The 26,745-nt window shown below is 40.6% G+C and overlaps 1 protein-coding gene across 3 annotated transcripts in view; it reads right to left on the bottom strand.

The window, feature by feature from the left end:
- The window catches only part of LOC140486454 (lebercilin-like protein), a 91,100-nt gene extending 65,333 nt beyond the window's left edge, over positions 1-25,767 (bottom strand). For 2 of the 3 annotated variants that reach the window (XM_072585642.1, XM_072585640.1), the window contains exons 1-3: positions 25,215-25,767; positions 17,362-17,768; positions 4,740-5,272 (exon numbers count right to left, since the gene is read on the bottom strand). In XM_072585642.1, the coding sequence (XP_072441743.1) occupies positions 4,740-5,272; positions 17,362-17,644 (816 nt within the window). In that variant the 5' untranslated portion in view covers positions 17,645-17,768; positions 25,215-25,767. Of the gene's footprint in view, positions 1-4,739; positions 5,273-17,361; positions 17,807-25,214 lie in introns of all 3 variants that reach the window. The other variant, XM_072585639.1, reaches the window with a different exon arrangement.
- Positions 25,768-26,745: the final 978 nt, after the last annotated feature.

The raw sequence follows: 26,745 nt of genomic DNA, 5'->3' as shown, positions 1-26,745 counted from the left end.
GTACCCATCTCAGATCGATCACTTTCCTCACTATCTCCCTGGGTCCCACCCCCCCACCTGACTAGTTTAAATCCTCCCAAGCAGTTCTAGCAAAGTTCCCTGCCAATATATTAGTCCCCTTCCAATTTAGGTGAATCCGTCCTTGTACAGGTCACTTCTACCCTAAAAGAGATTCCAATGATCCGAAAATGTGAATCCTTCTCCCATACACCAACTCCTCAGGCATGCATTCCTCTGCTCTATCCTCCTATTCCTGCCCTCACCAGCTCGTAGCACTGGGAGTAATCCAGATATTACTACCCTTAAGGACCTCCTTTCTAAATTACTGCCTAACTCTCTGTAATCTCCCTTCAGAGTCTCAACCTTTTCCCTTCCAATGTCGTTGGTTCCAATGTGGACAATGACCTCCTGCTGGCCGCTCTCCCCTGTGAGAACATTCTGCACCCTCTCGGAGACATCCTTGATCCTGGCACCAGGGAAACAACTCACCATTCTGATTTTTCTCTGCTGACCACAGAAACGTCTGTTTGTACCTCTGACTACAGCATCCCCTAACACAATTGATCTCTTGGAAGCCGACGTACCTCTCGTTGCATTAGAGCCAGTCTCAATACCAGAAACTTGGCTGCTCGTGCTACGTTCCCCTGAGAATCCATCACCCCCTACATTTTCCAAAACAGCATACCTGTTTGAAATGGGTATATCCACAAAAGACTCCTGCACGAGCTGTCTACCTCTCTTACCCTTCCTGGAGTTAACCCATCTATGTGACTGTTTCTGAGACTTTCCCCCCTTCCTATATCTGCCATCCATCACATACTGTTGCTCCTCAGCTCTTTCTGACCACTCCAGTTCCGATAAAGTCATATTAGACTCAAAATGTAATTCAGTTTCTCTCTCCAGAGATGCTGCCAAACCTACTGAGCTTCTCCTAAAATTTCACAGATTTCACAGATCTCCAGCATTTAAAATATTGTGTTATCATTTGATAGTTTTAGAACATCTGAGAATGTGAAAGACATCAAATAAATGCAAATCACTTTTTTTTAAGCTTATGCAGCCTCTCTTACCATGCTAAATCCAATCCTGTCTTCATTTGCCATCTGTACAATCACCTTTTTATATCAGCTATTAAGTAAAAATCAACATTGGGAACTTTACTACCATTGATATTTGTGAGTTTTGAATGAATCCATGAAATCTTTGTGTCTGTGTCAGAGCCATTAGCACTTCTGCCCTCTCAATCCCAGTGAAAAGCACAGGTAACATTTTGGATTTGTACAAAAGAGGTGCAAACAATATTAGCTCCAGGAATCCTGGTTAAGTTGGTGACAGTGATTGCAAGTACTATTTGCAATTAAATATAATAAAATTATTAGTGAATTTTGGTAACAAAATTGCAGATCCAAAAGGAATAACAAACATTACATGCGAAAATGAGCCAAGCAGTATTTAATTGTTATGAGTAACTGAAGTAAAAGTGATACAATCCATTGCCACAGCAAATTATTACTGTATAATTCAAGATTCTCAAGGCTTTATAGGTAAGTTGTGTAACTGAGCACTACTAAAACAAACTAAAACTGCCAGTCATAAACCAGTGGTATAAAGGTATTACTGACTGCCACTCTTGGAATAATCAATCAGTTTAGAATTGCAGCTCTTCCTTTTTTCCAACCCTGCTCTGGAAACTTCATTTCTGGCCCAGAACATTGAACTGAGGATCTTGGGAAATGAAGAGTGTGCCTGGTGTGATGGTGCAGCGCAGTGCAGACCATCAGTCTATTCCCGATCATCAGGAAAGTGATAGAAAGCGTCATCAACAGTGCTATCAACAGTGCTATCAACCAACACCTGTACAGTAATAATCTGCTCAGTGACATCAAGTTTAGGTTCCACAGGGGCCACTCAGCTCCTGAATTCTTTATAGTCTTGGTTAAAATACGAACAAAATCACTGAATTCTAGAGGTGCGGTGAAATGCACTGCTCTTGTTATCAAGACTGTATTTGACCTATGTTACCACAATGTTTCCCTGCTGCTGGACCCCCAAGATCCATGTATGGTAGCCACTTCCAGAACCTGATATCAATGCGTTGGTGTGCATAGAATATCTGAAAGGCGACACAGGCTGTTGCATTTGACTGAATGTGGCATCAAGAATCCCTAACAAAGCTGGAGTCAATGGGAATTGGAGCAAACTCTTGGCAAACTGGAATTAATTCCAACTCAAAGGAGGATAGTTGTGGTTATTGGCGGTCAATCATCTCAGCTCCAGGAAATCTCTGCAGGAGTTCAGTCTTCAGCTGCTTCATCAGTTATCTTCCTTCCATCATAAGGTCAGAAATGGAGATATTCGTTGATAATTGCCCAATGTTTAGTACCATTCATGACTCCTCAGATTCTAAAGCAGTGCATGCCTAAATGCAGCAAAACCTGGACAATATCCAAGTTTGAGCTTCAAGTGGCCTGTATCATTCACACCACATAAGCATCAAAATGTGACCATCTCAAACAAGAGAACCCTTGACATTCAATGATGTTATCAACATTGTGGAGGTTACTGAACTAGACTAGCCATGTAAATATAGTGGGTAGAATAGGAGGCTAGGAATACTGCAATGAGTAACTCACACCCTGAATCCCTAAATCCTATTCACCATTTACAAGGCACAAGTCAGGATTGGAATGGAATGGAAAGCAGCCTGCTTAATAGCAGTATGGTGTACTATCTACAAAACGCCCTGAAGAAATTCACTAAGACACCTTTGCAGCACCTTCCAAACCCACAGCCACTTCCATCTAGAATGATAAGAATGACAGATACATGGTAACAATACTACTTGTATGTTCTCCTCCAAATCACTCATTATCCTGACTTGGAAACATATTGCTTTCCTTCAGTGTTGCTGGGTTAAAGTCCTGGTACTCTCATCCAATGGTATTGTAGGTCTGCCTACACTAAGTGGACAACAGCATTTCAAGTAGGTAAATCACCACTGCCTTCTCAAAGGCAACTAAGGAGTGGCAATAAATGTTGGTTCAGCTAACGATACTCACATCTCATGAGCAAGTTAAACAAAAGGGTTAGCACTGGAGGTCAAACTATATTTCTTTTTAAAGCAGTAGCTGCCATATTCTAGTGTTTAAAGAGCCTAAGGGCACTCTGAAAAACTTTAAAGCAAAGGTCATTGTAAAAGGCAAGTCAGTGAGAGTGCCAGGTGGCAGGGAGTGGAGTGGCAGATGAGTAATGGATAATGTACCAGTTAAATGAGGAGGTAGAGTGTGAGTAGACAGGGAAATGGGATCAGGTCAGCTGAGGTCTGATGTTAAGGATAGATGTTAGGTCGGTGGGTATTAGATTGGGGAGGGTGATATCGTAGGGAGTCAGGTGTGATGGGTCAGTGATGAGTTAGAGAAAGGGAATCAGTTTTACAAAATACACAGCAGTCAGAGCAAATTTTAATCTCTGTAACTACTCCTGTATAACCATTCAGGCCAATGAGTTGGAAATTCACATGGCCTACAAATTTAACTCAAAATTTCAAAGGATTCCAGGCACAGGGTCATTGCCCTTTGGAAGTTCAAACTTCCCAGGCAACTCCCATGCATTTGAAGAATCCTTTTCTGGGTACATTACTGCAATAACTACCTTCCAATCAGAATTAAATGTCGATAAATCTGTCCTTTTATTTACAGCGTATGCTGGAGCTCAATCTGTATCCATTTGCACAGACCACACTATTGAAACTAAATCTTAGAGTACACGCATCCAGTTTGTCTGTGCTTTGCATTTTTTACAACCTCTCTCTCATTCATTTCCCTTGTACAAAAACTTAACTTAAAAAAAAGCAACAAATTGCTTGAAATGCATACCACTTCCAGGATTTCACTACAACGTGGCAAACGTCAGCTAGAACTCCTGCGAATTCAGCAAGGGAGCAAATATATCATCATTCCGGACAACCTTGATGGTGCACAGAATTGGGATGAAATAGAACTGGGGCCTCTGGATCCTTGGGAGCTCACAGACACTTCCCAGGAAGGGCAGTGACATAGTAAACCACTGCTCAAATGCAAACCAGCCAGCAGAATGGACTTGCTATGTTACTTTGTGCGCAATCACCAGGTAAACCTGCAAATACCCAGATGGGTCGTAGACACCTGGTGAGTTCAGCATTATTGCCGAATAAATATATAAACAGTACTGCTGCTTAAACACAAAGATAGGGTGTCAAAATACAAGTTCAGATAGTTATTGTGCCTAATATATAGTTTGGTTATGTGAGGGTAGAGTGTCAGATTGCTAACGCATTTTAAACCAAATCCATTTCAACTGAGAAAACTTGAAAGCTTCTTGGATAAGGCCTGGGCAGCTGAGGTTTGAATGAATCGACGTTTATGAAGCATACAGGAAGGCCAGGCAGTACATCTAATTTGGTGGTGTCAAAGATTGGAAGAGGGTTTCAACAGCATTAGGCAAGGTAGGCTAGAGATGGGGTTGTTAGAGGTTAAAAGCATTAAGGTGAAGATATGAACTTGGTTATTCAGCTTGCAATCTGGTGGATACTAAGTTCAAACTACATTTGCTGCCAATGACCACTCACCGGGGTCGAGTTATAATGAAAATACAGTGAAGTGGGAGGTGTCATTAAACACTGCTTGGGGCAAAGTTTAAAGTTCAGGTTGCATTTTAACATGCTTTTCATTTTTGCCAATAGATTATTATCAACAGCTCACCTGGATCTTTTTTTGATCAAGCTCAAGTTTTTTTGTGAGATTTGTTAGTTTCCAGGTTAGCTCATTCCGTTCCTGCAAGTTCTTCTTGTCACAGAGATCCTTTAGCTTCTGGAGAGCATTCTTGGTCTTCCACAGCTCTGACTCTGCCTCTTTCAGTTGCTTTGACACATTCCGATCTTGTTCCTTTGACTTTCGCAGCATTTCTTTCAACATCCGTACTTCACTCTCATGCCTACTCAGGAGCTGGGGTAAGTTATTCTGTTCATTCTCGAACTTGACCAGTGCCCTCATGTGTCTGAACTGAACCTGTCGGAGTAGTCTATTTTCCAGCCTGGCATTTTCTAGTTCCCTCTGAAGGTCACATACCTCATTCTTCAACTCTTTAGTTTTGTGCAGTCTGGCTGACAATATGTGGCGGGTCACCGGATCAACCTCCTGCCCACTAGTGTACAATTTAGAACAGTTCTGTGATTTATTCTTACATGTTGAATGGTTCAGATGTTGCAGCATTCTAAATGTTGGTTTTGTTTGTGCTGGGAAATGAAAGAACAGGAGAAATTAAGCCTTGTAATTATATTGTTTGCACTGAATATTACAAAATATAGAAAACATACATTAAGGGGATATTTCCCACTGGATGCACCTCCATGCAGGTATCAGTGCTGTCTTATTACCCTGCTTAACCCATTATTCTGTTGCTTATGGATTTGGCTAATTTTCCAACAGGGAAAAGATTCAAGGAAAATGAAACTTGCACTTGGTGCCAAGTGTTGTCTCAAGCAAAAAAAAGTTGGAAAGGAGCTGAAGTGGTTTTTGTTGCATACTGCTCACATTTTCTGCTGCTGTTTACACCTTGCTGCCATGGCAACCACAGCCCTATCCAGCACTCTGCAAACTAGCTGACATCAGCTGCCACACCTTGTCCAAAATACCTGTTCCCACATAAGGGAATACAGTACAGCAGCTCTCGGGCATGTACATACGGTTCCCATTAGTCTCTGAGACAGTAGTGTCTGTATGTGGGCACTCAGAAAACATCACAGGGATATAAATCATGAGAATAAATATATCTCCTTTCAGGATACAGGTGTATGTAATCCAGAAGAGATCACTAATGATCCACAGCAGGAATTTTACTGTTTACTTTTCTGTCCCTACTCGAGGGGATTGCTGAGATTAACGGTGCTGCCACCACTTAGATTACCACTATCAGATATGATTTAGAGATGCCGGTGTTGGACTGGGGTGTACGAATCACACAACACCAGGTTATAGTCCAACAGGTTCAATTGGAAGCACACTAGCTTTCGGAGCGACGCTCCTTCATCAGGTGATAGTGGAGGGCTCGATCGTAACACAGAATTTATAGCAAACATTTGCAGTGTGATGTAACTGAAATTATACATTGAAGAATTGATTGTCTGTTAAGCCTTTCATCTGTTAGAATACAATGAAACTATCACTGTATTCTAACAGATGAAAGGCTTACCAGACAATCAATTTTTCAATGTATAATATCAGTTACATCACACTGTAAATTTTTGCTATAAATTCTGTGTTACGATCGAGCCCTCCACTATCACCTGATGAAGAAGCGTCGCTCCAAAAGCTAGTGTGCTTCCAATTAAACCTGTTGGACTATAACCTGGGGTTGTGTGATTTTTCACTTTCAGATAAATACTGATGTAAATAGCAGAATAAAAGCTAGCCATAGATAAATAGACTGAAACCTCAACAGTAAAATATTTTAAATCAGAGAACACAAGTGCTATCTATAAAGCTTCAGAAGAGGCTACAATCAGGAGCAGGTAGCTTTTCTGCCACTTGGTTTCGAGATGACAGTGGTGGCACTAGTTTGATCCAATCACTGTGGGGAAGGAAAGGGCTATCTGATCATGTGGCTTGGACAACATATTTTGCTTGGTTCTGAATGGAGGGGAATGGGGAAGCAGTGAGGGAGTGCTGTAGCATCAATTCTTATCTTTAAACCAGTAAACCTGACCAGGCAACCTTCCAATTGAAATGAGAGATCAATTCTGAGATAAATAGCCTCAGAAAAGGAACCTGTGTTCCAGGAGCACGTCTCTCTATTCAGCCTCAGTTAATAGTGGAAGCAGACAGGATTGGAGCAAGCAGTGTAAGTTTCAGATGTCAGATCTTTTATATCCTACCCAACACAAGATCACCTGTTCAGAGGGAGTAAATTATACCAACTGTATTTAATTCTGACACATTCATTACCTCTAAAGGTGGAGACAGTCTATATCACAGCAGCATTTGATTGACACAAATGTGACATCCCTAAAACAACAACGATTCACAATTAAGAATTAGAGACCCTAACAACCTGCGAACAGTCACTTAAAAAAAGCAATTAGCCTTAATTAACCTTAGGATATATTTACTATGAATTTGACATTAACAGGCTATCCCTATTCATAAAAGTTTGACTTTGTGACCTTAAAGGGACAAACTAGATAAACAGAGCATCACCTTAGCAGCAAGTATTAGGTGTATTACCTAATAATACCTTCATTGTCTGTCTAAATAGCCTGTCATCTGACTTACCATATGTAATTTCACGGGAGAACCACCTATGTATTAAATAATACTCATCCATTTCATTTCAGAGTAAACTAGAGCAGATTAAACTACAGTAAATTTAAAGTAATTACATCACAATTTTCATTTTTTTCAACGGTGATGTAACTGAAGATAAACTACATGACCAATGCCTAATGTAAAATCTGCCATTGCAAGACAAAGTGGAAGCAAAACTCCTCAGCAGTTCCACTGTGCGTAGCTTATATTAAGTAATAAATTCATAAAATGTTTCCCTAGGTTATAAGCTAAGTAAACTTTGTTTCAGATATTTACGCCATTTTATCATTTCATCTCTAAGGTGCAATTAATTATCTGCAGAATTAAATATATTCAATTTTCTAATGTTTTATTCAACTTTTCCTTTTCTTAAAGACGCCAACTCACAATCTATCCAGTCTCACTGCAACTGAAGACTCTTCAGAACCAAAAGAAATGTCATTCTTAGAAAGTTGCCTTTGTTTTAATTTTAAAAATATACTTTATTCATTAAAAAATCGCTTTGTATATGCATGTTGTCACAAATGCACTAGACAGTTGCATATCAAGTAAACAAACAAAACATTGGACTTTGACTCGGTCCAAAAACCCAAAGACTTTTCCTTTATATACAATTCTAATATGTACATTTTTGAGACATTGGGAAGGTCTGATAACTGAACAGACCCCCATTTACCTTCAGCAGCAAGATCTCAGACAGAGGCAGCAGCTGCCCCAAGCTTTAGTGTATTAGAAGGCTGCCTTTCTTTCCTTGCTGGAGTAAGAGGCATAGGCAGCAGGGACTACCTGGTGTTTCAATTAAGCATTCTGCCTTTCTATATAGTTGTCAGCATACTATTTGACAATGCTGCACTTTATACAGTCTGTTCTCATCTGGTGGTCATATCTCTACACTTTCCAGGAAGGTCATCACTGTATAAAGGTCCTGAGAGGATTAATGTTGGATTCTGCATTAAGTTCTACCCAATCTGATAATGCCACAAAGTGGGAAAACAGGAAGAATAGCTCTCAATCTGAAAGGGAGAGCTCTGTCTTCTATGTCTCCAAATGGTCTAGTCATATAATGTACAAATTGCCATCATGCAACAAACTGCATTTTATTAAAACTATAACCTTTTCTTGTTAAGGCACACTTATGATTGTTCCTCTATCATTATGAACCAAATAGGGCTTTAGACACAATCCTAGGAAACAGGAATGCTGGGACATCCATCCTTCCACTCACAAGTACCAAATAGTGATCAATAGTTGCCATTGTCGCTTAATAATACGTGGTGCAACAGTGGAAAGATGTGTTTTCCAGGAGCCCAATATTAGTTGAAATATTTAAACACTTTCCTGCTTTAAGAACTATTCATTCGGACAGGCAGTTGTTGCAAGGTCTGGGACCAGACAGTCAACCGGAACCTGTGCAAAGACCAACAGAAGAGAAACAGCTCTCCAGGATAAAGCCTTTAATTCACGTCAGACCTCATAAGGAAGCACAAAAGAAACAATGTGGGCTAGCAAAAGCTCGAAGATGAGCAACAGCAAGCAGTAACAGGTTCCAACGCGAAGCAAGCATTTGTAGGAGCATTCGTGGTTAGAAGTTAGACTAGGAACCAAATGTATTGGAGGTTGATGACTAAAGTTAAAATTGGCCATGATTTACAATGATGTTGACAGGGTTGGAGGATCTGAGCTACAGGGAGAAGCTGAACAGGTTGGGGCTGTTTTCCCTAGAGCGTCGGAGGCTGAGGGGTGACCTTATAGAGGTTTACAAAATTATGAGGGGCTGGATAGGATAAATAGACAGTCTTTTTCCTGGGGTTGGGGAGTCCAGAACTAGAGGGCATAGGTTTAGGGTGAGAGGGGAAGGACATAAAAGAGACCTAAGGGGCAACTTTTTCACGCAGAGGGTGGTACGTGTATGGAATGAGCTGCCAGAGGATGTGGTGGAGGCTGGTACAATTGCAACATTTAAGAGGCATTTGGATGGGTATATGAATAGGAAGGGTTTGGAGGGATATGGGCCGGGTGCTGATAGGTGGAACTAGATTGGGTTGGGCTATCTGGTCGGAATGGACGGGTTGTACCGAAGGGTCTGTTTCCATGCTGTACATGTCTATGAATCTATGACTCTAATAGCAAGATCAGAGGCCAGAGGAAGACTTTATTCTGAGGTCACAGAACTACAAATGGTTCAAAGGAAATAAGATGTCAAAAGAGACATTGTAAAAGCCGAAGCAGACACAGTCTAACAGAAGAAGGTAATTAGGAGACTCATGAGGCCCCAATAAGAGCAAGAGGTCCATAATTTAAACTGAGGTTTAAACAGGATGCATTTACGAGGGCCACAGACACAATGCTTTGTTTAAGAAGTCCTGGAAAGGAGATGCATTGTGTTTCAGGCTGAGAAATGTGGGAAATAGTCCACTTTGCCCGGTTAAAGGCAGGAGTATTCCATTTACCTGCAAATAGTGGAAATCTCCATCTTAACTGCAAAGGTGCAGGCAAACACCTAATAAGCTGTACAGACATACAGAATTAATATTTTAAAAATCAAAAATGTAAAAGGAGGACAAGAATAGGACATTGTCATACCGGGCGAAATTGAGGACTGCAGATGCTGGAGATTAGAGTCAAGAGTGTGGTGCTGGAAAAGCACAGCAGGTCAGGCAGCATCCAAGGAGCAGGAGAGTCAATGCCTCATTGTCATACTGTACAGCTTAAAACTTTAAGTGGTCAAATGGTGTGGTGCTAGAAAAACAAAGCAGGTCAGGCTGCATCCGAGGAGCAGGGGAGCTGACATTTTGCTAATAATGTAGCTTGGGGGAAGGTAGCTTGGAAGATGATAGGTAGATGCAGGAGGGAGTGATGGTGATAGCATGGAGCAGATAAGTGGGAAGGAAAGTCCTAGCTAAAAGCTTTAAGATGAGGAAAATAAAATGGCATTGCTTTTACAGAAGTAAAAGTCTTCAAGAGAAAGAGATCCCAGCTGTATTGAAATATCACAGGAATTAAAAGTTTTAAAGTAGAAGGAACACATAATTACATTGGGAATAATATTACCTGCAACACTTAAGAGCATAAGAAATAGGAGCAAGAGTAGGCCATCCGGCCCATCGAGCCTGCTCCACCATTCAATAAGATCATGGCTGATCTTTTCGTGGAGTCAGCTCCAGTTATCCACCTACTTACCTTTAATTCCTTTAGTGTTCCATCTGTCCGTCCGTCCGTCATTCCATCCAGCCATCTATCCTTGCCTTAAAGACATTCAACAGGTTAGCTTACCTGCTTCACTGAGCAGAGATTTCCACAGATTTCCAACCCTTTGGATTAATACTAAAGATGGATCAAATAGGATTGGACAACTTGGGGAAAACAGCTTTTAAGTTACAGAATTGCTCTAAACTTGAATAAAAAATTACAAACTGAATGAGTAAATGCACAAAGGTATTCAATGGGGTGTGAAGCTGAAGATGTTATAAATCACCAACATATAAAAATAGATAGATACGTTTGAAGAAGTTCGACAGGTTTTTGACAATTACTTTAATCTAAGAATAATTAAATGTCTTGAATTATTAACATTAAACAAAAGAGATCAACACCGATGGCATTAATAGATAATGTTAGATATTACCTATACAGATTAGTGGAAGACTATGATTATCGAGCTTTGAAATCAGAATTATTAATGAGTTTTTTTTCAGTTTTATTACAGTCCAAAGATTATCTGACTTTGGATAAACTATTCTGATTGTGGAAGAAGCAGAAATGGGAAGAATCACAAATAAATCCTAAGAGGAGAAGAAGGAGCCTACTCCAGGAGAGCAACAGAATCTATCCACATTATAAGATATAAGCACTCTGCAAACAAAAGTGACAAGCCAACACAAAAGGTGGATGAACAGCAGATGCTAAGAGTCAATACCAGCACTGTGAAGCAGGAAAGCCTCACAGGCATGAGCAGTGACCCACTAAGACATCTGTCGGGTTAAGCTGAGAAACAATAAAGGCATTAAGTAACTTATGGGAGTGATGGACAGATCCTCTAACAATCTTTCCACAGGTGAGTGTAAGGGGAGAAATCACAGGAGATAGTCAAAAAGCAATGGCGAAAAATCATGGAAGATTTTTATCTGCACATAGACTGGTAAAATTGCAAGTAGAAAGATAACTTTGATGAGGAGGTAATAGAGTGTTGTGGGATTGTTTCTTAGAACATGTTCTGAGAATCAGAGATTAGCTACTACTGTCGACCTAGCATTATGTAATGTGATAGGATTAAATAATGACCTCATAGAGTCAGCATGTACTAGCATAAAAAAGCTGCAAATACTATCAAAAGGAGGAAAAATTTGAAACAAAGGCTGTTAGTAGCCTTTAAATGCACAAAGTATTGAAACAAAATAAATGAATTAATGAAACAAATAGAGATCAATGGATATGATCTTCAAATATTATGGAGACAGGTTTACAAGGAGATCAAAGCTGGGAACTAAATATTCAGAGGTCTGTGATTTTAGAAATGAAGGTGTGATGAAGTAGCTTTTTAAATGAGATGGAATAAGTAAGATAACAAGAAGTCATCCAAAATCAGATGATATAGAATTCATATGGGTGGAAGTTAAAAATAACAAGGGGAAGAAGACACTGGTAGAAGTAGGCTATAGACTCCCTAATGGTAGCTGTTCAGAATACAGAGAATAATCAGGAATGCATGAGGCATATAGAAAAGGCAGTCCATTAATCATGGATGACTTTAGTATTTGGGAAATCAAATTAGGAAAGGTAGCCATCAGGAAGAATTCATAAGAGTGTATTTGGGGCAGTTTCCTAGAACAAATCTTGTGGATCCAACCAATGATCAGGCTACTTTGGATCTGATATGCAATGAGTCTGGTTTAATGAACAATCACAGAGTGAAAGATTATAGGGAACGGGCTCCATTATAGGGCAGAATTTAGTTTGAGAGTGAGAAACTAGGCTTGGAAACAACTGTCATGAACCTAAATGAGGGCAATTACAGAGGGATAAAGACAGAGTAGTTTGGAGTGGACCAGTAAAGGAGATTATCAGAAAAGATGGTTGAAGAACAATGACGGATGTTGAAGAAAATACTTCAATACTCACATCAAAAATATATTCCAGTAAAGGACGAAGGATTCTAGGAAGTAGATAAACTCATGGAATGGTTCAAGGAACATCTCTGGTCCGTACATCCCAACCAACCCCACCTTCCGGTGGCCAACCATTTCAACTCCCCATTCCACTCCCCCTATGACATGTCCATTCTGGTCTTCCTCCACTGCCTCCACAAGGCCACCTGCAAACTGGAGGAGGAACACTTCATCTTCTGTTTTGGGAGCCTAGAATCACACAGCCTCAACATTGAATTTACCAGTTTCCAAATCTCCCCTCTCCCCTACCCCATCCCAGATCCAACCCTCCAGTTCGGCACTATCCCCTTGACCTGACCTAATCTTTCCATCTTCCTTCCCACTGACCTTACTCCATCACCTCCTATCAGCATCCACCTATCGCCATCCTACCTACCTTTCTCCCAGCCCTACTCCCTTTGCCCTATTTATTTCTCACTCCACTTCCCCTGCCCCAGTCCTAATGAAGGGTCCTGCCTGAAACATCGATTTTCCTGCTCCTTGCATGCTGCATGACCTGCTGAGCTTTTCCAGCACCACACTTTATCAACTCTCATCTCCAGCATCTGCAGTCCTCACTATCTCCTTGTAGATAAATCATGGTTGACTAAGGAAATTAAGGATAGTGTCAAACCAAAAGAAAAAAAACATACAATGTGGCCAAAATTAGCAGCAAATCAAAGGATTGGGAACATTTTGAAAGTCTACAAAAGATGATCAAGAAAATTAATAGAGGGAGAAAATAAATTGTGAGGACATACAAGCAAGTAATATAAGAACAGACAGTAGAACGTTTTTAAATATATAAAATGGAAGAGACCAAAGTTAACATCGGCTCCTTACAAAACGAGGCTAGGGAAATTATAATGGGGAAAAGTGAGGACTGCAGATGCTGGAAACCAGAGTTTAGATCAGAGTGGTGCTGGAAAAGCACAGGAGGTCAGGGAGCATCCAAGGAGCAGGAAAATCAGATGCTGCCTGACCTGCTGTGCTTTTCCAGCACCACTGTGACCTAAATTATAATGGGGAACCAGGAAATAGCACAGGATTAAATTACCTCAGTTTCCAGAGTAGAGGCTACCAATAGCATTCCTGGCCCAAACATAATGATGGTGGAGGTGAGAAGGTGGCAAGGTTTGGGTACACTGCAACCTTGCCTATTTAGATGCCCTTCCCAACTCTAAGCTTACCACTTCCAGGAGCAGACATTTTTGTGCAATATTCCAATAAAAAAATATAATTTCACACGTGGATAGGATCGTGAAGAAGGCATTTGGTATGCTTTCCTTTATTGGTCAGAGTATTGAGTGCAGGAGTTGGGAGGTCATTTTGCGGCTGTACAGGACATTGGTTAGGCCACTGTTGGAATATTGCATGCAATTCTGATTTCCTTCCTATCAGAAAGATGCTGTGAAACATGAAAAGGTTCAGAAAAGATTTACAAGGATGTTGCCAGGGTTGGAGGATTTGAGCTATGGGGAGAGGCTGAACAGGCTGGGACTGTTTTCACTGGAGCATTAGAGGCTGAGGGGTTGGCCTTATAGAGGTTTACAAAATCATGAGGAGCATGGATAGGATAAATAGGCAAAATCTTTTCCCTGGGGTGGGTGAGTCCAGAACTAGGGGCATAGATTTACGGCGAGAGAGGCAAAAGAGACCTAGAGGGCAACTTTTTCATTATAGAGGGTGGTACATGTATGGAATGAGCTTCCAGGTGAAGTGGTGGAGACTAGTGCAATCGCAACATTTAAAAGGCATTTGGATGGGTATATGAAATGGAAGGGTTTGGAGGCATATGGGCCGGGTGCTGGCAGGTGGGGTTAGATTGGGTTGGGATATCTGGTCGGCATGGACAGGTTGGACCGAAGGGTCTGTTTCCGTGCTGTACACTCTATGACTCTATGAATACTAGCTATAGACAAATAGAATGATTTGCAAAGACATTGAAAGATAAAAGGCTCAAGTTAGATAATTTCAGACCTGCCTTGGTCAGAGAGGATCCAATTCTTACTTAATAAGAGTAATTAACAGAGAAACTGAGAATGTTACAGGCATAGGGAGGGGTGTAGGTGCTGGAGAATGTTACAAGGCAGCTTAAATTAGTTATAGTCATAGAGTCATAGAGATACACAGCATGGAATCAGACCCTTCGGTCCAACCCGTCCATACTGACCAGATATCCCAACCCAATCTAGTCCCACCTGCCAGCACCCAGCCCATATCCCGCCAAACACTTCCTATTTATATATCCATCCAAATGCCTCTTAAATGTTGCAATTGTACCAACCTCCACCACTTCCTCTGGCAGCTCATTCCATACATCTACCACCCTCTCCGTGAAAAAGGTCTCTTTTATATCTTTCCCCCTCACTCTAAACCTATGCCCTCTAGTTCTGGACTCCCCGACCCCACGGAAAAGACTTTGCCCATTTACCCTATCCATGCCCCTCATAATTTTGTAAACCTCTATAAGGTCACCCCTCAGCCTCCAATGCTTCAGGGAAAACAGCCCCAGCCTGTTCAGCCTCTCCCTATAGCTCAAATCCTCCAACCCTGGCAACATCCATGTAAATCTTTTCTGAACCCTTTCAAGTTTCACAGCATCTTTCCGATAGGAAGGAGACCAGAATTGCACGTAATATTCCAAAAGTGGCCTAACCAATGTCCTGTACAGCCCCAACATGACCTCCCAACTCCTGTACTCAATACTCTGACCAATAAAGGGAAGCGTACCAAACACTTTCTTCACTATCCTATCTATCTGCGATTCCATTTTCCAGGAGCTATGAACCTGCACTCCAAGGTCTCTGTTCAGCAACACTCCCTAGGACCTTATCATTAAATGTATAAGTCCTGCTAAGATTTGCTTTCCCAAAATGCAGCACCGCGCATTTATCTGAATTAAACTCCATCTGCCACTTCTCAGTCCATTAGCCCCTCTGGTCAAGATCCTGTTGTAATCTGTTCACTACACCTCCAATTTTGGTGTCATCTGCAAATTTACTAATTGTACCTCTTATGCTCACATCCAAATCATTTATGTAAATGACAAAAAGTAGAGGACACAGCACCGATCCTTGTGGCACTCCACTGGTCACAGGCCTCTAGTCTGAAAAACAACCCTCCACCACCACCCTCTGTCTTCTACCTTTGAGCCACTACTGTATCCAAATGGCTAGTTCTCCCTGTATTCTGTGAGATCTAACCTTGCTGACCAGTCTCCCATGGGGAACCTTATTGAACATCTTACTGAAGTCTACATAGATCACATCTACCGCCCTCATCAATCCACTTTCTTACTTCTTGAAAAAACTCAATCAAGTTTGTCAGACATGATTTCCGATGCACAAAGCCATGTGGACTATCCCTAATCAGTTCTTGCCTTTCCAAATACATGGACATCCTGTCTCTCAGGATTCCCTCCAACAATTTGCCCCTCACCGACGTCAGGCTCACTAGTCTCTAGTTCCCTGGCTTGTCCTTACCACCCTTCTTGAACAGTGACACCATGTTAGCCAACCTCCAATCTTCTGGCACCTCACCTGTGACTATTGATGATACAAGTATCTCAACAAGGGACCCAGCAGTCACTTCCCTCGCTTCCCACAGAGTTCTAGGGTACACCTGATCAGGTCCTGGGGATTTATCCACCTTTATGCATTTCAAGACATCCAGCACTTCCTCCTCTGTAATATGGACATTTTGCAAAATGTCACCATCTACTTCCCTACAGTCTATGTCTAAACGCACAAATCCCTGCACCTCCTAACAATGCAGAAATGGAAACACATGCAACAAAGCACATTATACTCGAGCCAGGTAGGATCCGAAGTCAGATGCGTTATCCATTACACCACTGGCCCAATGCATAAAATGAATGTCACTGCGAGCAGGGTATTAAAGAGATCAGAAGTCAATCTTGAGATGCTTGATATCCAAACACTGAACAGTTTACATGTCTAATGTTGAATATATTAATCATAGTAAGCAAGCGAAGTGATATTAAAACAAGAGGAGACAAAGTCAACATATTATATTTCTTAATAAAATATTAAACTTGCTGAAACTAGATGGTCAAGCTTATTAATTCAGAAGATTACACAGAAGCAACATTTAAATATGAATATATACATATTCTTATGTGCCTTCCTCCAGGAGTCTCTTCCTTTCAAGTTTGTGAGCATGAATTAGAATTCTCACAATTCAATTCTCGCATCACAATTGCTTTATTATATAAAATAAGAACAGAAAGTGCTAGAAACTCAACACGTCCGGCAGCAACTATGGAGAGAGAAACAGTTCATACCTTGAATCCAAAATGACTCTAATCCTAATAAATGCTGCCAGACCTGCTGAGTTTCAGATTTCTAGCATTCATGGCATTTTGCTCCTAGATGTTTAATAAGTCCTTTCAGCTAATACCACTTAGACAGTTATCCTTAGTATCTCAGGGCTGTGGATATCTACACATATGCTGTGCCCGACACACACACACATTTTTTTTCTCTTCTCATTGGCATAGGTATAATAAATACTGCAACTTGCATTCTCCCATTCACCTTACCTGACCCTCTTACACATTCTGTAGGAACAACTAGTTCAGTCAACTACCTACTGATTTTTTATTCCTGCCTCCCTCTCTGTACTGAAGAACTCGCTGACTTTGGCAACTCTTCCTGCTGATCTAAATCAAAATGAGGAACTCACATTCCACATTTGATAAATATTTAATATGTTATTCCAATTTGTTAAAATGTCAAATTACTGTCTCCCATCACCAGCAAGATTTTTTTTCAAAAACTCCTTGAGATGTAATTTCTAATTTGAATAAACTTACAACATTTAATGTTACTTAACGATTTGGAAAAGTAGCTTACCTCTATTCAGATTGCTTTGATTGCTGTTTCTATGAATATTCTTTTTCTCTTTTTCTTGCTGTTTGCTTCTAACACACATTGCTTTGAATGACTCTGTGATAGTGCTGTGATCTTCAAAATCCTCTGAGTACTCTGTACACACACTATTTCTTTGACAGCTGTCGCTGTTGATGCTGTTATTTGCCTTATTGCTGGAGGTCCTACTGCTTGTAGGAGATTCTCCCTTGTGTCTTCCTGGGGAATGATCTGAGGAACTGTCTTCTAAACTCTTTTCACTGGCCATGATGAAGAATATAACTGATTTGCATCCTTGTGAGTTCAAATGTGTTCACATTGGACCTGGAGGTGGCTGTAAAACCTCCTATAATTTGTATTTTCCTTAAAGTTTTTGTTTTCATGTGCAGCTTCTGCAGAGATAAAGAGATAGTCTGCAAATGTTGGGGATCTGAAATAAAAGCAGAAAATCCTACAGAAACACAGAGGGTCACTCATGATCATAAAAAAAAGTTCTCAAAATGTTGTCTCTACCATTCTCTGCTGCATTGTTCAACATTTTCTGTTTTTACTTGTATGACTTATTTTATTTGTTCATTCATGTTTCCCTATAATCATACAATTATATATCATAGAGAATACCATTCAACTCTTGATGCCTGTGTGGTTTTTAAATTACAAATGTTTTAATTTTGCTTACAGGTCTATGATGTGCTGTATTGTAGTGAGTTATCTGCTTCAGATAGGGTGGTATCTTGTTGAGGTCTGAGCGATTTGAGCTCTGGTGAGATTTATGGCAGCATTGGATGAGAAACCCAATTAGGCCAATCATAACATTGGGAAAGTCTTGCTTCAGGTTTATGCTTTTGACAAGCAGAGTTACGAGTTTCTCAGGAAGCAGCAGCAATTTGCCAACTAAGTGTGATTATTGCTTTTAAATTGCCTTGTTAGTGGGCTAATTCATCTCATTAATATTCAGCTTATCTCACCAAAATCATCAAATAAGCCAGATAAGGGGAAAACTCATCATGGAAATCAAAGCAGGTACTTGGCAAATTCCGCTCACCATTTGTTCTAAAGGGTCTCCATGTTGGACACTGAATCCCATAACCTCAGTACATGCCACATGCAGCCCATGCCCATGGACATTGGCATCTGATATGTGCCACCTTTTAGTAACCTTCATAGCAATTTTCTGATTCATTTACAAGGTGTTCATGTACTTCACATTTACTGCAGATGCAAAGGCAAGAAGCCTCTGTCATAAGGCCACAGTCAAGTCAAGGAGATTGCCTTCACTCAAGGTGTGCTATAGCACAGTAAGTCAAGGGCAACCTCAAATTGCAGTCCAGGGGCTTCTGCACAATCAGTCAGCCAAATGGGATGATATGGAGAGCATCAGAGTATAAGGGGTGAGGAGCCAAATGTCAGACCCCTCACATTTCTTCAGTCTTTCTTCCCCTTTGTGGGCTGTGTTTCTACTGAGAGAGAGGAAGGTAAAGGAGATGAAAGTGTGCGGCACACCTGTTACTTTTGATGCAGTTCGATGGTGTCCCATGTGAATGTTTAGGCAGAGAGCAAGCAGGATGAGTGATGTCAAGCTTTTGGGTGGGAGGGAGTGAGTGTGGAAGATGTTGCAGACAGTATTGAGAGGTAGAGCTTGAGCCTTAGTGGGAGATGGTTACAGTAGCAGAGACAGATCCAGTGTAAGGTATTGGAGAAATGATGGTGGCACTTAGGCTAGCTGAGTGGAGAAGGTCATTGAACTTCTTCCTACAGTGTATAAAAGATGGCTAAGACTACTTTAACCTGGACCAGGTTGGCATGGTCTGGTGCTGTTACCTCCATTGAGGGAAGTGGAATTACCATGTCAGCATCACCCTTGGATGTGGCAGACTCCACATAAATTTCTGCGGTGCATATTGTACATAGTACAGGGCGGCACGATGGTCTAATGGTTAGCATGGTTGCCTCACAGTGCCAGGGACCCCGGTTCAATTCCAGCCTCGGGCAACTGTCTGTATGGAGTTTGCACATTCTCCCAGTGTCTGCGTGGGTTTCATCCCACAATCCAAAGATCAGGCCATGCTAAATTGCCCATAATGTTAGGTGGAATAGTCAGGGTAAATATAGGTATGGGAATGGGTCTGGGTGGGTTACTCTTCAGAGGGTTGGTGTGGACTTGGGCTGAATGGTCTGATTCCATACTGTAGGGAATCTAATCTAATCCATAGACACAGGATAGTTAATGCAGCAAATGCGTGGCTTGAAGGGGAATTTGTGGTGGTGTTCCCATGTATTTGCTGCCCCTATTCTTCTCGATGGAATTCTAATTCTAAGTGGTCATGCGTTTAGTAAATGCTGTCTAAGGATCTCAATTCACCTTTGATAAATTTCTGTAGATAGTACACACTGCTGCTACTAAGCATCATTTGTAATTAACTTCCCCAAGTGGTTTACCATTCTGAAAAATCTCCAGATCTCATTGACATTCTGTTGTTATGGAAATTGGCTTTTTTTTCTTTGGTTTGACATTATCCCTCTTTGTTGCCTCAGTAATCTAATTCTCATTTTTGCAAACTTTCAATTCTTGTTCAATGTGAGACCTATATTCTGGAATGCTCTTAGATCTTTACAGACTCTGTGGTCATACTCCTGTTTTTTAAGTGCATTGTAGAACTATATCATCCCTATAACAAATTACTGCTTTTCTTTTTCTAGAATGAGCCAATTAAACTTCAAATCCACCCTTGGTTACATTTCTTTTACAATTAAAATATATGCTTTCCCCCCACCCCCATACTGTTCTACTGTTAATAGTCCACTTCTATCTACCCTATCCATCTTTCCTTGTAATCTGCATCCAAAAGAAAAAAACAAAATGTTCTTGCCTTACTTCTTACTCTTTTCTGACACATTCAATGGTTTGACTTTATGGTCTAGAAGATCATATACTCCTGCTTTTATTATGTACTAGACTATAGAAGATTATGCACAACTGAACATTTTTGACCAGATGCTCATTAAATACAGTGGTGGATTGCGTATTACAGATTATTGTAAAGCTAATATTGACAGTCAAATCAAAGCTCTACAGTAGTTTTTTTGGGGGGAGTGGAAGTGTGTGCAGAAGCATTACAACAAAGATGCATGGAATGAAGGCGGTTAGCTTGAATATTTCCACTATACAAGAATGGAGACAATACTTTTAAAAACGTGTTTATTCTCTTCAGAGGACCTTTTTTTTGGATATATCGCTGAATAGTTTAGAAACTATCTGATAACTGTAGCTTTCTTTTTTTTTGCTGCCACATGATTAGACAGAATATTTTGGTGCAATGTGATATGTGAACATAAGCAATGGGTCAAAGGTTTTGCAAAATATTACCACCAAACAGAAAAAAACTGGAAAATCAAATTGGAAATAAAAACAAGCAAACACAGCATTAGAAATTGGTTATGTCCTGTTTTTGATGACTGTAAGCAATGATGTACAGACAGCTCATACATATTGGAAGCCTGATGTTCACCACGAATTGAGCCTAAAGCCTCATTTCTATACTTTGAAAGAGCAGCCTCCTGATGCTATTTTCTTTACTCAAGGGAATGAACATGGTTTTGTTTTTAGGTCAGTAATGGAGGGGGAAAGAGGTGGCAATTAATGGATGACAGTGATATGCCCTGGGGAGTACTGCAAAAACAGGAAATATAAGACTGTTTCTTCATATCAAGCATTTTTTGAACAAAATCTATTGATTGTTTAGGCAGCTACTTATTAATTACAATTGTTGCTAAGATTCCTGAATGGTCTGTGTCCACTGACAACTGGCTATCTTAACAGTGGTGTCCTGGAAGAAGTGTTGGGTCCCTCATTTACATATGGGGTCTGCTGTATTTTGCACATTCTGAGGCCGATGTCCTCACGTACTTTGTATTTTAGTTGTGAAATGTTTCAGTGGAAAATATCATTTTTACCAAACAATTGACAAATATTTGTTGAACAATGTTGTCAATGTAAATTCCACCTGCTAGAGTTCTACAGCTCTTACAAGACTAAAATTTTAAATTTTAGTTTCAGATATTTCTTGCAGTTTAACTAGAACATACCTTTAGAGTAACGTAACTAAATTGACTTTGTCTAAAGCAATTAGCCTCCATGATATCTCTTGCATTTCTTTTATGTTCTTATGTTTAATCAAGGCCCAATTTTAAATGAGTTTCCTGAAAAAAACTTGGCAAATATATTATGTGGGTCCCACTATTTATCATTAATACACACCTCTTCGCAGTTGAATGAGTAAATTTTACTTAACTAGATTGTCAGAAATCTAAGGCATTGTCTGTGCTCACTTAGATAATCTGTAGCCAGGTAGTAGAGTGAATGCTGCTTTGGCCTGAAAGTCCTGTGGTGAGGGAGATGCAATAGTAGGGCTCCCTCTTCCTTTCATAATAAAGCATTTGTGGAATTAGATCTGTTACAACTGATTATTCCTGAAGATCAAATATATCAGACAACAGCATTTTTAAATTCATACATGCAGAATGCCTGCTTTATGGTTCAGGCATTGTGTTAATATGTGCTGGCTCTTGCACACCTTCAGGAATAAAAACCGCAGTGACAAAAATAACAATTATTAATTGTAAACACAGTGAAATTTATGGTCTCTCTACATAAGCTTCATTGAATGATACAACTAAAAAGGACACAACCGGCCAATCACATTTACGTGTGGGTATTTGAATAGGAAGGTTGAGAGGGATATGAGCCAAATGCTAATGGGACAGGTCAGATTGAGATGTCTAGTAGGCTGGACGTGTTGGACTAAATGATCTGTTTCCATGCTGCATGACTGTACAATTGTTGGAAAAAGCTATTTGATTAGTTTTACCATCATTCTATTAGTTTTACAATAGTAATGGAAAAGGATAAACTGGATCTAAAAGTTAAAGTTCTAAGTTGCAGGGAAATCAGGAGGGCAAAAAGGGGACATGGAGATAGCTTTGGCAAATAGGATTAAGGAGAATCCAAAAGGATTCCACAAATATAGTAAGGACAAAAAGGTAATTAGGGAGACAATAGAGTCCTCTAAAGATCAGCAAAGTCATCTATGTGTGGAACTGCAGGAGATGGGGTAGATATTAAAATGAGTATCTTGCATCAGTTTACTGTAGAGACAGACATGAAAGATAGAAGATATGGGGAAATAAATAGTGACATCTTGACAAATGTCCATATTAAAGAGAAGGAGATGTTGAACGTCTTAAAAGAATAAAAGTGGATGTACCCTAGAACTCTGTGCGAAGCAAGGGAAGTGATTGCTGGGTCCCTTGCTGAGATATTTATATTAACGACAGCGATAGGTGAGGTGCTGGAAGACTGGAGGGTGGCTAATATGGTGCCACTATTTCAGAAAGGTGGTAAGAAAGAGCCAGGAAGTTATAGACCAATGAGCCTGACATCAGTGGTGGGGAAGTTGTTGAAGGGAATTCCTGAGGGACAGGATTTACATGTGTTTGGAAAGGCAAGGACTGATTAGGGATAGTGAATAAGGTTTTGTGCATGAGAAATCGTATTTCCTCAGCTTGACTGAGTTTTTTGAAGAAGGAACGAAGAGAATTGATGAGGGCTGAGCAGTGGACTTGATCTACTTGGACTACAGTAAGGTGTTTGACAAGGTTCTTCATGGTAGATTGGTTAGGAAGGTTAAATCACATGGAATACAAGGAGAACTAGTCATTTGGATACAGAACTGGCTGGAAGGTACAAGACCGAGGTAGTGTTGGAGGGTTGTTTTTCAGACTGGAGACCTGTGACCAGCAGTGTGCCACAAGCTTCAATGCTGGATCCATTGCTTTTCGCATTTTGGAAAGACAAATCAGGGCAGGACTTATACATTTAATGGTAAGGTCCTGGGTGCGCTGCTGAACAAAGAGACCTTGGAGTGCAAGTTCATAGTTCCTTGAAAGTGGAGTCACAGGTAGATAGGATAGTGAAGAGGGCATTTAATATGGTTGCCTTTATTGTTCAGAGCATTGAGTATAGGAATAGGGACATCATATTGTGACTATAAAGGACATTGATTAGGCCACTTTTGGAATACTGTACATGCAATTCTGGTCTCCCTGTTATAGGAAGGATGTGACAAAACTTGAAAGGATTCAGAAAAGATGTACAAGGATGTTGCCAGGATTGGAGGATTTCAGCTATAGGGAGAGATTGAAAAGGCTGGCGCTAGTTTGCCTGCAGTGTCAGAGGCTGAGGGGTGACCTGAAAGAGGTTCACAAAACTATGAGGAGCATGGATAGGATAAATAGACAAGGTCTTTTCCCTGGGAATGGGATAGTCCAAAACTAGAGGGCATAGGTTTAAGGTGAGAGGAAAAAGATTGAAACGGGACCTAAGAGGCAACTTTTCATGCAGAGGGTGGTGCGTGTATGGAATGAGCTGCCGAAGGAAGTCGTTGAAGTATAATAACAACATTTAAAAGGCATCTGGATGAGTCTATAAATAGAAAAGTTTAGAGGGGTATGGGCCAAATGCTGGCAAATGGGATGAGATTAACTTAGGTTGGCTGGTCAGCATAGCTGAAGGGTCTATTTCTGTGCTGCAAAACTCTATGACTCTACTCCTATCAGGCTTAGGGTTCCAACCATTGTAGTTCACTGCCATTAGTGCTCATTCCTAGTTATTTTCTAATCAACCTGCTCAGAGTGTTGTTATTACACACCACTGGAAGAGATGAGACTGAAACCCAGGTCTCCTGACTCAGAGGTAGGGACACTACCACTGTGCCACAAGATTCCTAATTATTCTGAATTGAGTCACAGGAGCTACCTTATCATGAATGGGAGAGGATAAACCATTGAGAATCTTAATGAGACAATAATATGGTTTATTGTATGATATCAATAGGTACACCTAACATTGATTGGTCATGAATAATTAAAACAATCAGCAAAGATGAGGCATGTCTCTTTACCTAAACATTGTGACATCATCAGATCGTGTGGAGCTAATGCAACTTCAACATTAACTCTTTCAGAACCATTACTTTATACACTTCCTTCTCAATTATGTTGTTCCTTTTTGAAAGTTACAAATAAATTAAAGCAATGCAATCCAGATCATATAGTTCAATCTGTGAAAAAAAGCTCTTCTCCAGCTCCGGCAGATTTTCCTGCATTTCTAAATGTCTACACATCAACAAGAAATCGAGAGGGTTTTTTTAAAAAACAATTGTATGACAAATTGAAAGATTGAAGGCGAAGACACCCACTTGAAAAATGAAATCGCTAAGATGAATCATATGCTTTACTTATTTTGGGGAGGGGGTGGTGGTAACAGTGGATACAGCCTTCTGCTGATTTCTGTTGTTTAAATTTGAATGCTGCTGTCATGAGAGACATGCCAGGTAGTGCAACAGGCATCAATAGATGTCAATTTGACCATCCTTATTAATTTCACTATTTGTAACAGTGCCTTACGCTACCAATCAAACTTCTCCCTACTGACGTCATCAACACTCACCATTTAAACAAAAACACCCGGACATTCGGATCTACAGAATTTTAACTCAAGGCCATTCTTTTTGAATTTTGACTTTTTTTTCCAAATTAAAGAGTTTTCTGAAGGTAAGTTTCCCACTTTGAAAGATGACAACATGTCTGTTTAAAATTTTCAACAAATAACTTACGAAAAATGCTTCTTCCATGCAGGAACAAAGCAATACAAACAAAAACAACCCCAGAGCAATGCAGCAGGACGCACTGAGGCGGCGGTGGTCGTCCTCTCAGGAGAAACTGATGGAATCCATCTCGCACCCGTAAGTAGATAGAAGCTGGTCATAAACATGACTTACCGGTTTATTCTAAGACGCTGCTGAATGAAACACGAATCGTCCATGAGACCTATATCTGCAATGAACAGGACTCGAAGGATGAGTTCCATCGACATGTCACAATCTACGCCACAATGGTTCACAGGAATCGAATGGTTAGAGTATCAAATATTTAGATCCATCGCCTTGGAAACGGTCGAAGGGGCACTCAGCGCACATGCATCCAATGTTGCCTCCAGGGAATTGTAGTTCATTTCTTCTTCACCTTTCGTTTCAATCCGAGGGACAGAGAGAATGCTCTGTAATTGCACATAGTACTGGTCTTTGCTGTTCAAAATAAGATTATGAAAATATCGGTTGCACTTGCAATCCGACAATGTTCACACGCACTGAAGGAATGGCTCTGGCTCCAAAACAACACCAACAACAATCTGCGTTTATATGGTGATGTTCGCGTTATAAGGCGCCTGAAGGCGCTATGCCAGGATGTAAGCATACATAATTTGGCGACCGGACGCATAGAATAATAGAATCCCTACCGCGTGGAAGCAGGCCATCTAAATTATGTCCAATGTTGTTGTCCTCCTTCAGGAGGGATGTAGTTGCATTGGAAGCAGTTCAGAGGAGTTTCACTAGATTGATTCTACAGAGGAGGGGTTTGTCATATGATGAGAGATTGAGCAGTTTAGGCTTATTGTCTCTCAAATTTAGAAGAATGAGAGGAGACCTAACCGAGGTATATAGGTATTAAGGGAGATTTCCAAAGTAGATGTACAGCAGATTTTTCCCCTGAGTGGGGTAATCTAGAATGAGAAGTCATTAGTTTTAGGATATGAGATAGCAGATTTCAAATAGAGATAAGGAGGAATTACTTGTCTCAAATGATCATGAATCTGGAATTCATTACCCCAGCATGCAGTGCATGCTGAAACATTGAGTAAATTTAAGGAGGAGATAGATAGATTTTTCATTGTAACAGCTTGAAGGGTTATGGAAAACAGGCAGGAAAGTAGAGTTGAGGCCAAGCTGAGATTAGCCATGATCGTACGTACTGAATAGTGGAACAAGCTCGCGCATAATAATTTTAGTTTTATTTTATTAGATTTTATTGTCACGTGTGCTCGAGTACAGGAATACAGTGAAAAGTGTACAAGTTACTATTCTCCAGAGCCATCATAGAATACTAAGGACAGGATTAAAAAAAGCAAAAATAAAAGAAACAGCCAGAAGAAAAGGAAACATCCAAATCACTCCTCTGCCTTCACCATGAGATGAGTCCTTGCTGCCAGAGAAACAAAGCCACAAAGTCCATCCCATAGTCTGCAAACACCTCAGGCGCCTGAGTCCCTGCGTGTCACTACAGCTGAGATGCCATTACCTTCGCCGTCAGGTACCTAGGCCAAGCTGCTGGAACCGTATCTGCATTCTTCAGCGCTACCTTGCCTCCACAGACATTGTTGCTGCCATGACTCAGCAATGTGCCGATCTTGGCAATGCAGCTCCCACTGATGTTGCTGCGTCCCGAACTGGACTCAAATTCGATGCTGGGCCC

The sequence above is a fragment of the Chiloscyllium punctatum genome, chromosome 15 (genome assembly GCF_047496795.1).
Source record: "Chiloscyllium punctatum isolate Juve2018m chromosome 15, sChiPun1.3, whole genome shotgun sequence".
Lineage (NCBI taxonomy): Eukaryota > Metazoa > Chordata > Chondrichthyes > Orectolobiformes > Hemiscylliidae > Chiloscyllium > Chiloscyllium punctatum.
This window is presented reverse-complemented; position numbering and strand designations above follow the sequence as displayed.